This window comes from Ipomoea nil, unplaced genomic scaffold (assembly GCF_001879475.1).
Source record: "Ipomoea nil cultivar Tokyo-kokei standard unplaced genomic scaffold, Asagao_1.1 scaffold3170, whole genome shotgun sequence".
NCBI lineage: Eukaryota > Viridiplantae > Streptophyta > Magnoliopsida > Solanales > Convolvulaceae > Ipomoea > Ipomoea nil.
The window spans coordinates 3,143,424-3,156,090 of NW_017619598.1; the positions used below are offsets into that span (position 1 = coordinate 3,143,424).

The 12,667-nt window shown below is 42.2% G+C and overlaps 1 protein-coding gene across 1 annotated transcript; it reads right to left on the reverse strand.

Moving 5' to 3' along the window:
• Positions 1–1,928: 1,928 nt before the first annotated feature.
• Positions 1,929–3,795, reverse strand: LOC109167875 (aldehyde oxidase GLOX1-like). Its single transcript, XM_019316948.1, has 3 exons — positions 3,402–3,795; positions 3,161–3,318; positions 1,929–3,090 (listed from the first exon to the last, which is right to left on the reverse strand). The coding sequence occupies exons 1-3, from the start codon at positions 3,636–3,638 to the stop codon at positions 1,929–1,931; spliced, it is 1,557 nt and encodes a 518-aa protein (XP_019172493.1). The 5' UTR covers positions 3,639–3,795.
• Positions 3,796–12,667: the final 8,872 nt, after the last annotated feature.

Sequence of the window (12,667 nt, forward strand, 5' to 3'; positions counted from 1 at the left end):
ATTTAAAAATTAATAAAGCTTAAACCTAAAAAGTATAAACATTAATTATTATTCAAAAATAGAACAAAATGAATTGTTAGATTAGAAAAATCTAAAAACAATGAATTTATAAAATATCATTAAAGTTGACAGATGTAATTCCCAGGGACGGAGCCAAAGGGGGACAGCTGTCCCCCTCACCCCACCCCTCCCCCACTCCATATATAATCTTTGTATGTATATATGTACTAGTTTTTTAGATTGAGATAATGCCCAATGTTTTTTTTTTTTATATATAAGTAAGTATTTTAAAGTATATCAATGCAAGATTATATTAGAATTGTTCATGCATAGATAATTGAATGTTGAATTTGCGTATTTAAATAGGTAATTTTAAGTTTACAAATGCAAGATAATATAGTCAAGATTGATTATAACTGTCAATAAAATAATTGTATAGGTATGTTTGAAACCAAATACGAGACATAAGGGAGAGCAAATAAAAATTATGGCATAAAATATTAAATATATACTAATATTGAAGAGCTAACTGCTGATTGCCAAACAAGGATATTGCGAGGTAGTTTCCCACTTCAATTTGTTGTGTGAATCCATTGTGCGGGTTCAATTCCCGTCCTTCGCCCATCGCATCTTACTTAATGGTTAGGTGCGATTTTTGTAATGGAGCTAATAAGAAAAATAAAATATATGAAAAAAAAACAGATAGATATGTTATGATATGGATCTGAATTGTGTTATGTGACATCAATTCGTTATGTATGGATGAGAATTCGTTATGTATGGATGAGATTCCAAGGTCCTGATTGCGTGCATCCAGTAGGAATTGAACCTACGGGCATATATTATTTCATATATTATTCTATTTTTTTAAATAATATTGTTAATCTTTTGTCTATATCATTTGTCCGTGCATCACATATATTTGCCCTGTGCGATAAATTAAACCTACTAGCTGGATTAGGGGAGATTCTACGAGTTTCCGCCACCTCCGAAAGCTCCAACTCGTTATACCTTAGAACCCTGCCAAACAAAGAAGAAAAAAAAAAGTCAGTCACATACTCACTTGCGCCTTAAGAGTAGGAGCATCATCTGTCCAAACTCCATTAACTTTTAAGGAACCGAATCTGATTCCTATTTCTTTTGATAATAGCAGAGTTGTGGTAAAATCGGGTGTTACAATCACCCACTCAAATCCACAAACATAATGTTCATGTTTAATATACTAAAAGTTCATTTTTAATACATTGAACATTAATTTTTTGTTTTGTAGGTTCACTATTTGGTATAATATTTAAAAATGAACTTGCATATTAAAAACAAACATTATACTAAGTTGAAAAGGCCACCGGAAATTAAAGGTTTGAAAGAAGAGAGGAAGATAGATAAAGCAAAGGGGCAAGACTCCATTTGAGAGAAGTAGAGTTGGTAACACAAACTCCTTCTCCCACCAACTATATAATCATGAGTATACATATATATTTTCCAGTATTCCACTCATGATTGCATTTAATAATCTATCATAGGAGGAATGAAATCACAATTACCATTTCATAAGAAACAAAATTAAACAATTGTATAATTTTGAGATGTTTCAAACCTCTACCTTCCTCCCACTCTTCAATTTCTTTAATTTAAAATTAATGTATTTATTAATTTATGTAAAGAATTTAAGAACTGAGCGCATAAGTCCTTATAGAAAATGTTGTACTCTATATATTATTATATGGTACTCTTACAAAAATAAAAAAATTCAATGCCCATTTCTATACTTCTATCAAGAAGGTTGGATTCCCCACCCTAAGGGACCCCTCACACCGCAGTTCGTCTGCACTATAACACGATAATTCAATGACTTGATCAGCATGTAGGGCTAATTGCACCCAAATACTGTCAACACTGAACAAGCGAGCCCAATCTTCTATTTTGTTCTATTTAATATGCACCCACAATCCCTTGCTGGGTACGCCACGGTGCACAACAAAGATCAAGTAATAGCCTGGTGGTGCAAGCTTGCCAGAGGACGGCGCCACGGCAGAGATGGTCTCCTTGGCCACAGAGGTGAGTCCCAAAATCAGCATCCTTTGGCCCTCAGAGTACCCGTGAGTGGTGAAAGGCGGCGGATACATGGTAACCTTAATACTAGACATGTCCGCAGCATCATCTAGCTTGAAATGGATATTGAAATTCTTTCCATAAACCAATTCCTTTTGGGAAAGGTTCTCCACAATCTGCGGCCGGAACTTTTGCAATGTGGGGGCTAAGTACGGCGGCGAGAATTTCTCAACGCACATGTCGGTTGGGTATTTGGCTTTCATATCGTAGGAAACGTGGGTGTTACTTCCCGCTACTAAGATCTTAGCGTCGGGCAAAACCGCAGAAGTGGAATGGTACATTCTGGCAATTTTTGTTGGTGTCAACTCAGTAAACCTTTCCCCTTTCGGTTTATCCGGGCTGTAAAGCACCGGAGTGAAATTTGGTTCCTCCGCCGCGTCCCAAGCAGAGGTCCCCTTTTGCACGCCATTAATTATGAGGACATTCCCCTCGGGAAGAATCAACATATCTCCCATAACCCTCCCCGACGGCATCTCCTCAATTTCCCACTTGGCCCCTTCCTGATTCGCAACAATCCTGCCGCAATCCTTCAACGCCGGCGAAAATTGCCTCGGCGGATCCTCCGTGACCTTGAAGGCTTCGTGTGTATTGCCGCCGCAAACCAAAACCTCCGCCTTCACAAAATCATTCGCTTTGGTGGTGAGTTTGAGAGGAAGAAGCGCGGATTGCCCCGAGGCCGGGTAGTTCCGGGACCCCCCTGGCAGCTTAGGAAGCTCCCGAATCGTCTTTCCGGTTCTAGGGTTGAAAATAATGGAGCGATCGTTGGCGAAGAGGAAGACATTGCCGTCGGGGAGGAGGTACACAAATGGATACAAATTATTCTCCAGACGGCCGTCGGTGGTTTCCTCGAGCAGCCGAAGCAGAAATTGTTTGTTCGGGAATTTAAGCTGATCTGGCGGGACAATTTCATAGTTGGGAGATCTTCTTCCTCCCACCACGATAAAATCACCATTTTCCAATACTTGTTGAGAAGAATACCTGGAAGGTACAAATTCATTACACTAAGAATTTGAAATTTGAAATATATATAATAATAAATAATGCTTACCATCTGTTTGCAGAAAGTCCAACATCTTCCTTGAAATCGCATAATTCGCAGGGTTCCAGGATTCTAATTCCTCGAATACCTTTGTCGTAGCCTCCGGTGCTTATCAATTTTCCGGTGCTCGACAGCCCTCCCGACGAGCACCATGTATTCAGGCTCAACTAAACATATTTGCATAAAAACAATATAATTAATTAATTAATGTACCCAGGCCACGAGGCCAGGCCAGTATATATATATATACCTTGAGTGTCTTGACAACTTTAGCGGTGTCGGGATCATAGGTAACGCCATGAGCCCAGCAGTCATCACGGCCCTTTTCATCTTTTCTGCACCACTTAGGATTCTGCATCAGTGCGGAGCGACCAAGATTAATGGCGTCAAACCAGACAACCTTGTTGTTTGTCATCAACTGCATGTGCATGGCGGAAACACCCACGTTTTCAGTTACAGTTTGCCAGCTCGAGGCTGAAGGATTCATCTCCAAATCTGGTTTTCATAGGCGCTGCAAACAAACAATACAAGAACATAATAATAAGCTACTGTTATTGATATTTTTGACGCCATTGGAGAAACTCGATCTTTTATTTATCTAGCTTCTCCAATGGACTAATATAATTCTTTTTATTTAAAATTTCTGATCGATATCGATGTTCGATGTTCTCACTCCTGCCTACCTCTTCAGATATATATACTCGGCCGACGCTTGGTCCCGGCAGAGGAAAGCAGCCAAATAGTCCGGGTCCTGGAGTTGCTGACGGGAGTCTTCTGCTTCCTTCTTGGCATCGGCGGCTTCCCCGATGGCCCTCTTGGCAATCGTCTCGGTGATTGCCTTGCTGTCCTCGGCGGCCTTGACTTTCTTCTTCAGCTCTTTTATCTCCCGTTTCAGGGAGTCGGTCTCCGTCCCGCTCTTCGGCCGGTAGTAGAGGGAGGTAAGCACCCGGGTCAGCTGTCAAAGATACCGGCTAGTCCGTATAACAGAGTTAAGTTAAACCCGACAGAGAGAAAATGAAAATACATGCACCAAGTTTTGGGCCGCTCGTTCGGAGACCTGCTCTGTAGTCCAATCGGCCATGTCGTCCTCGGCCGGGAAGATAGCGCTCATCTTCGCTAGTGGGTTGCCTGGATCCCCGCCCGTCAGAGAATTCATCAACGGGGTCAGGTTCGGGGGACTCTGCCGGCGTGCCCGCTTGGGGGCCCCCTCTGATTCGCCGACCTTCTCCTTCCCCCGCTTGCTGGTGGCCTTGATTATTTGGAGATCCAACCCAGTGCTGCTGGTCGGGACCGCCGTATCCGCACATACGGTCGTGTTTATCGGCAAGGCAACTGGAACGGTGGGACCGGAGGTCTCGGTCGGGGCTGGGTCAGATACGGCGACCTTCTTCTCGCCTAAGGCCGCCTTCAGATGGGGAGCCTTGACGGTCGAAGGCGTGGTTTGGAAGCTTCGGCCGGTCTTCATACCTGCGAAACATAAAGAACGACCATTAGAGGGTCTGTTGGAGAGAAGGAAGAGAGGTTGTGCGCATAACCAAAGCGTAGAACATCACGCGGCGAACCTTCCTCCTCGGGGACGAGCATAGGTGGTGCTGCGGCCACTGTTACATCTGCCCGATGTGGAGTGTACTTCTCTAGAAGATCGTACCGAGGGGGCTCCAGGTGAGCGGCCTCGTACTCGGCGGCCGACCGGAAGATTCGAAATTCATATGACTCAGATGAGATCTTCGTGGCCGCCAGTTGGAGAGCCTCGGTCGCCTCCGGTCGCTTGCACGCCGCAAAATGGAAGGACCATTTCCTCTTGACCGGGAGCTGCCACGGGTACTTGATCGAGACGATCCGATTCTTCCACCCCCGGTTATTGGCTGGTAGGTGGAGGATGTTGCAGTGATGACATTGGGATTGAGCCATCAGGAAGCCTCCCCCGTACGTAGCAGCGAGCAGGTGTACCGTGTGCAAGAAGTTGAATAATTCCATTGTGCTGATGAGGCCGTGCCGGGCGCAAATTTGTGGAAAGCACGCGATAATCCGGTGCGCATTAGGACAGATCTGCCCCGGTAGCACGCCGTAGTAGCCGAGGAAGGCCAGAAGGAATGGGCTGAAGAGGTAGGAAAAAGGGGTCTTGACGGAGTCTAAGTGCATCCCGAGCCACAGCCCACGAGTGCGATCTTTGACTGTCCCCAAGGACCTACGAGTACTGAAGAGAACTTGACAGATGAGGAGAGCAGCCGCATCTTCAGCTTCCTTCTTTGTTAAAAAGCTCCGATGCCGCTCGGCGGACGAGCTATGTAGGAAAATCCGCTTATTGTTCATAAGGTCGTCGGCTAGACGAGACGCGGAGATGGGGGAGAGAGTCGGGTCAAAGGCGACCACCATGGCTTGGGGCGGTAACCCCTGACCCTGGTTACCATACGCCTGAGGACCTTGGTCGGCCGTGCCAACTGCGTCCTCTTCTCCTGATCGCTCAGGCGCTTGATCGTCACCACCATCGCCCTCTCCCGATCGAGCAGACCCCCGATCGGTCTCCTCACCGCCCTCGCCGGAACGGGTAGCACCGCTCGGTAGGTTGTCGTCGCTCGACCGAGGGGATGCACGTCCGTCTCCGTGGTCGGCCCGGGGAGTCTGGTTTCCTCTGCTATGCGCCTCTCCGGAACGCCCGGATGATGAACTGTCGGTAGCCGTACACTCGAATTCGTCGTCACCACCGCTCTCGTAATCTTGGATTGAATTGTTTTGACTGTCGGAACTTGACATGGTTCCGCCCCTAAAAGACGAAGGGGGGGTTTGTTCAACGATCGCGCCCTACGAGGCCCCCGGGCTAAACCAACCGGGTTCTAAAAGCCTAAGTCTATCCTTGAAACGTAAAGGAAGGAGTAAAGAGAGAAATACGTACCGATTAACATCACTTGGAAAATCTTTTGAGAAGGGCGGTTGTCGTTCGGGAATGTCCGATCCTTGCGTTAGGGAGTGGGAAGCGTAGTGGGACCCCAATGCCACCCCTATTTATAAGGGCGTGTGTTGGCGGGAAACACACCAACTCCAGTGACTCACGCTCAGATCTTGAGGACCTCCCCGGCGCGAAACGCGTCCACGCGGCCCCCCGTGAACGGCCAGCGATTGAAGGTACAGTGTAAGCCGCGGCGCATACAACCCCGGCTCCGCAAACATAGAACCTAGAGTATGGCTCGGGCTCCTTCTCCCAGCCATCGGCGGACCCGCGAGCCAGGGGGCTATGTGATAGGGTTATACCCTCGGGTGCTGGGCTGCACGACCGTCATAGACCGGAATCCCGGGCTGACACCTTTTTCCTCTATAAATAGCGCATTAAGTTCATGTTTAAGGGGACTTTTGGGCACTTGTCTGAACTGGAACCTCCCGACCCATCCTCAGGAGTCCGAGCACCAGACCTTGCCCGCATACGTACTTGAAACTATATCACTATATCACTAAGTATGTGAAACAAATGTTTTCCAAAAGTATATACTGACATACTGTAGTACTTTTACAGGGTTGAGTGGCGTTATACTTAGCTTCATGCTAACGGGTTTGTTTTCTACTTGTTGTTTGTTAACTCCTTTCAGGTGGGCCTAGTTCGTGAGAGAGTACGAGTTAGACTAGACTAGCATAGTTAGTTTTTGTAGTCTAAACTCTTGATGATTACTTTTGAGATTTGTAGTTGACTACCCTTGTTTTGTTGGTGCTAGACACCGGGGTTTTATCCCATAGTTTGATTGAGGCTAGAAACACTTTAATAATTTAGATTGTTTATCCTTAGTCAGTGCAATCACCGTGAAGGGTGATTGTGGCAGTGACATGCACCTCTATTAAGTTGTTTAGTAAGTTTATTCCACTGCGTTAGCTTATCTTTCAAGGTTAAGTCTGTTAAATAAGTTTAAGAAAAGTGGGGTGTTACAGCTCCACAGGCTGGGTCCGCGAGACGCCGACGGCCAGTGGGCGTACGTTCGAGTGGACCTCCTCCTCTTCTCGGGGATCTACTAGTTCTGCCTCCCTCTCAAGGGGAATCTGCCGACCAGATGGTACTTGCGAGGGGGGTGGATTGAGTGTTTCTCTCGAATCACTGATGGGTCCAGCGACCGGTTGGTCAGTGCGGGTATTTCGTCGTGTAGTTACCATGGTTTTAGGGTTTGAGCAACGAACAAACGTTTTTCGTATCAATCCCCACAGATGGCGCCAATGTTGGTTTTATGACTTTTGGGCGTCAACGGCAGACCAACACTACCACTAGTATAATGAGAATATATGAGAAGTATATGGAGAAAATATAGGAGCTTTGTATTGATAAATATTGCTCTGTGAATACTGAAACCTAGCCCCCTCTCCTCTATGTGAGGGGTCTATTTATACATATTTTGGGCCTAGAGCCCTACAAGGAATAAGAATTTTAGACTGCCTCATATTGGGATTCATAGTTACATAATAAGACCTAATTCTATTATATAAGAAATAATGAGTCCAATTCTAGTTATATTAGAGGTAACAAGCCCAATCCTTGTCAAACTCTTGGATTGCTCCATTTCGTGTATCTCTTTTGGGCTTTCTCGATCCAACGGTTCTTCTTGGGCAGGTCCGTATGGCCCAGACCTAGTATGCTGGCAAATTATGTTGTGCATGCATGGTGCATACTGATACAAAACGACGTCGTTTTGCATCGAAACACGCGTCCTACTTAAAAAAATAACAGTTTTGATTCCCAACAACAACATTATGTTATTCATTTTTTAGTCCATTCATTCTGGATTTTTAGTTATGAAATTCTGGATGTATAGTTATGCAATTCTGGATGTATAGTTATGCAATTCTGGATGTGTAGTTATGATGTTATGGATGTGTAGTTATGCAATTCTGGATTTGTAGTTATGAAGTTATGAATGTGTAGTTATGCAATTCTGGATGTATAGTTATGAAGTTATGGATGTGTAGTTATGCAATTCTGGATGTGTAGTTATGATGTTATGGATGTGTACTTATGCAATTCTGGATTTGTAGTTATGAAGTTATGAATATGTAGTTATGCAATTCTGGATGTATAGTTATGCAATTCTGGATGTGTAGTTATGATGTTATGGATGTGTAGTTATGCAATTCTGGATTTGTAGTTATGAAGTTATGAATGTGTAGTTATGCAATTCTGGATGTATAGTTATGAAGTTATGGATGTGTAGTTATTCAATTTTGGATTTATAGTTACGTAATTCTGGATATATAGTTATGAAATTATGGTTGTGATGAAATTATGCATGTGTAGTTATACAATTTTTTTTTTCAAATTAGACGTCAAAACGACGTTGTTTTTGCATCCAGATGCACCATGCATGGTGCATACGGATGCACATCATAACGATTGTTAGTGAAAGAATTTTAAGTAAATTCCACTCCAACTTGTAAAACTACACACATATATATACTTTTGTATTCAAAATAGGTTTTGAGACTGACATATAGAATATATATCAACGTAACCAACTCAACTGAGATTTTCAAAAGATTCAATTACCCAAGAATACTAGATTCGAGACCAATTCAAGAGAGAGTCCACAACAACAATGCTCAACTCAAGTCAAGATTCAAGGGACAGAATAACGAGAGATATCAACAACATAACAAGGGATCTCATAGACAAGGCTCACTCAAGAACACTCATCATTATTGATATAGACAGGGGCGGATCTAGAAAATTATGTGAGTGGGGGCATAGTTCAAAGGGGGCATAGTTCAAATGACTTTAGAAATGTCAATGACAAAATATCAAACACCCATAATATGCTTCAAATACAAAATACATCTCTATCACTATCTCTATATATACTAAAGCAAAATGATTAGGCCGGGAAATTTTTTTCCTCCAAAGTATGAAAGTATTTATTGTATTCACATTAATTTATAAATTCATGTAATTTTAATTACAAATCAAATCAACATCAACATAATTATTAAATTAGTCAACATAACATATCTATATCATTAATTTATAAAATATTGGAGTTAATTCCAGCAATGGTCCTCCGACTATTGCAATTTTCCAAAATTGGTCCTCGTCTTTTAATTTGGACAAAAAAGACACTTCACTTTTAGATTTGTTCCAGCATTAGTTCTTCCGTTAACATTCTGTTAGTTAGGCGTTAGTGTAGGGGCTAAAATGGTCATTTTATTAACTTGCTCTCTCCTTCCTTTTCTCTCGTTGTTCTGTTCAGCTGGTACGGCGTCGTTTGTAGTCTTCAGTTCTGGTCGACTAACAATCACGGCGACACCTTTCTCCTCCTCCCACCGTCACTGCCACAGAATGGCAGAGGTAATCGCAACGGCAACCAGCAAATCGCAACGACCCCTACCACCTTGGTTCTCCCTCTCTTTCCACCAAAAGACTTGTCTTTGCAAGCTTCGGATGCGAAGAACCATCCCGTCGGAACCTACTGAACAGCCTTCTCAATGCTCGCATGGGTCTCCACGATGATCTTCTTCTGAATGGGTAAGGAATTTGCAGTGATTACTTGTGTTCATCACCATTGTCATCCCTCTTTCGTCTCCCTCTCTCTGTAATTAATTAGGCGATTGGAGTGTTGGACAATGCATTCTATACTAAAATCACATTCTCTAGCTCACTCCCAATATCATATAATATATCATATTATTCTCTTCTCACTCAGCTTCCATCCAATGGCTCAAACTAGAGCAATTTTTATCACTGCGTACTCTTCTGCATTTCAGTGTCCTAATCCTCATTATCTTCCTCATTTTGCCTCACCAAATCCATACCCAACCCGCCACCACTGCGCCACCCCGTCCTCGTCTACGGCATGGCCAGTTGACATCATCGACATCCTTAAAACATGTAAGCAGTTCAACATCTTCGTCAAGTTTCTCGACACAGCCAACCATCTCGGCAAACAGATGGACACCCAAATCATCACCTCCACAGACGGCGTCTCCGTACTCGCCGCCACCGACGGCGCCTTTGCCGGCCTCCCCTCCCGCACTCTCAACAAACTCTCTGACCAAGAGAAAGTTTGCCTCATCCAGTTCCACATCCTCCCAAAGTTATATTCCTTGAACAACCTCTAAACCGCCAGCAACCCCGTGGAGACCCTCGCCGGCGGGGAGTTTTTGCTCAACTTCACGGGAAGTAACGGCCTAAGTCACAATCACTTCTGGGGTGGTGGAAACTCAGGTGTCCGATATCTGCGAAAAAACATCCCTTTGGTCGTTTACCAAATCCATAAGAAAGCAATAGCCGATGAAAAGACCATTTTAACCCCTAGACTAACACCTAACTAACTGAATGTTAAACGGAAGGACCAATGTTGGAACAAATCTAAAAGTCAAGTGTCTTTTTGGTCCAAATTAAAAGACAAGAACTAATTTTAGAAAATCGCAATAGTCGGAGGATCATTGCTGGAATTAACTTTAAAGTATTGCATATATTATATATTATATCTCTATCTCTTCTCTTCTCTTCTCTTTTCTTCTCTAAACATATTAAAGCAAAATGATTAGGGAAAAATTTTCCCTAATCATAATCATCATAAATAATTAAACAAAGATGAAAAGAAAATCAAAGTGAATAATAAGCAAAAAGATTTTAGTGGATAGGAGAGTAATTCACAAAATTAATTTGAGTAATAATTGTTGATCCATAATTGAGAATTAACATTGCAATAATTATGTTATGTTTTTAACATTAATTGATTGGAGATAAATTTAAAATTTAGAATCAATATTTACATGAACATCTACACTTACTTCAAAACTATAAATAAACCATCATCCACAGGACCACAACCAATACTACAATTATGTTTTGGTCGTGGCTGGAATTAGGAGGATGGTTGTGGCTAGAATAGGGAGAAGAATATTTCTGGGCGCTTAGATCTCTTATAGTGCTTTATACCGTGCGATCTGGGAAGATGAATCAAGAAATGCGCAGTAGACATGAAGAAAAAGCTGAGGATAAAAATCATACCTTGCTTCTGAATCTTGGGCTTCGATTCTTGAAACTATTCTTTCTTGGAAGCAGAGGCAACTGTTAGCCGTAGCTCATGAATGCCTACGAACACAACAGCTCATTATCAGTTTCACTCTTTAACATTGTACTTTGATTCATTCTTCTCATAGGGCCAATTGAACACAACAGCTCCAATGGACAATGGTCCCTATCTCACTCAACCAAGATTGCATGGACTGGTATGGTACAAAAATATTATGTCTTGAAGGAATATACATTGAAATGTGCTAGGCTACCATTATAATGTGAAAATAGCAATGCAAAAGTACTTAATTTATGGAATTTTCAATTTTCAGCATAATTAACTTTATAGTCTCACCTTAGACTTGGAGTTAACATTCTTGCACTTCAATACATGCAAAGTTGAGATAAATCAGTCATTAGCATTCCTCTGAGATAAAGAATGCATCGGAGTTGACTTTTCCTACGAGATGATTTTTGCTTCAAATACTACTGTGCTTGCTAATGTGATATTGCAAAGGGAGTGCATCATCTTTGTTTTTTTTTTTTTTTTTTTTTTTTTTTTGTTTTTTTTTTTTGCTAAATGTGAATTTTTTTAAGGATGCATGCATCTATAGCATGGTAGTTTTAATCAAGTATAGCATTAAAGATGGAATCTTATTCTAAATCTTGAAAAGGCAATTGCGAGCTGCCTCCATTAAAATGTTATAAAGCATATATAGAAGCTGTGTTAAAAATTTGTTCTCTCCTTCTCTTTGTTAAAGTTGAAAAATAAAAATGAAAAAGTTGTAAACAATATAATGTGTCTTCCCTTCCTTGCTTGCATTGTTGTGCTATTCTAGTTGGTAGTGGTAATTGTTGTCCCTACTACTGCCAGTGGCAAAGCCAAATAATTTGATTTAAGTGTTTGTGGTGAGACAATGAACTTACTACAGACATATATATATGCTCTCCTGTTTAAAATAGAAAAAATAAGGAGAGCTAAAGAACAATATAATGTGCTTTTCTCTTGCCTCAGCTCCATTGGTTAAGTTGTTTTGCGTGCTGGATGATAGTTGCTTTTGAGAATTATGAAGCCATTTTTATTTTTTCTGCTTGCTCATGATGTCAACAGGGTGGTGAAGAGGACAACTTTGACATTGTCTTTGCAGCTATGGGAGTGAACATGGAAACAGCTCAGTTTTTCAAACGTGATTTTGAAGAAAATGGATCTATGGAGAGAGTGACCCTTTTCGTAAATTACATAACCCAAATGGCATCCTTCGGTATGCAAAGGTACCATAGGGGCATGTAAAAATAGTCATTTCTTGGTCACCGGGGTGAATAAGGATCTGAAAGAACCTCGAAAAATCATCAAGAAAACAGAAGTATGAATATTTAGCCATCCTCTCAATCAACTGATCAACAAACGGGAGATGAAAATGGTCCTTCCTTGTGGCATTGTTCAACTTTCTATAATCAGTACACATCCTCCACCCAGTGACTAACCTGGTAGGAATAAGCTCATTCTTCTCATTGCGGACCACAGTTGTCCC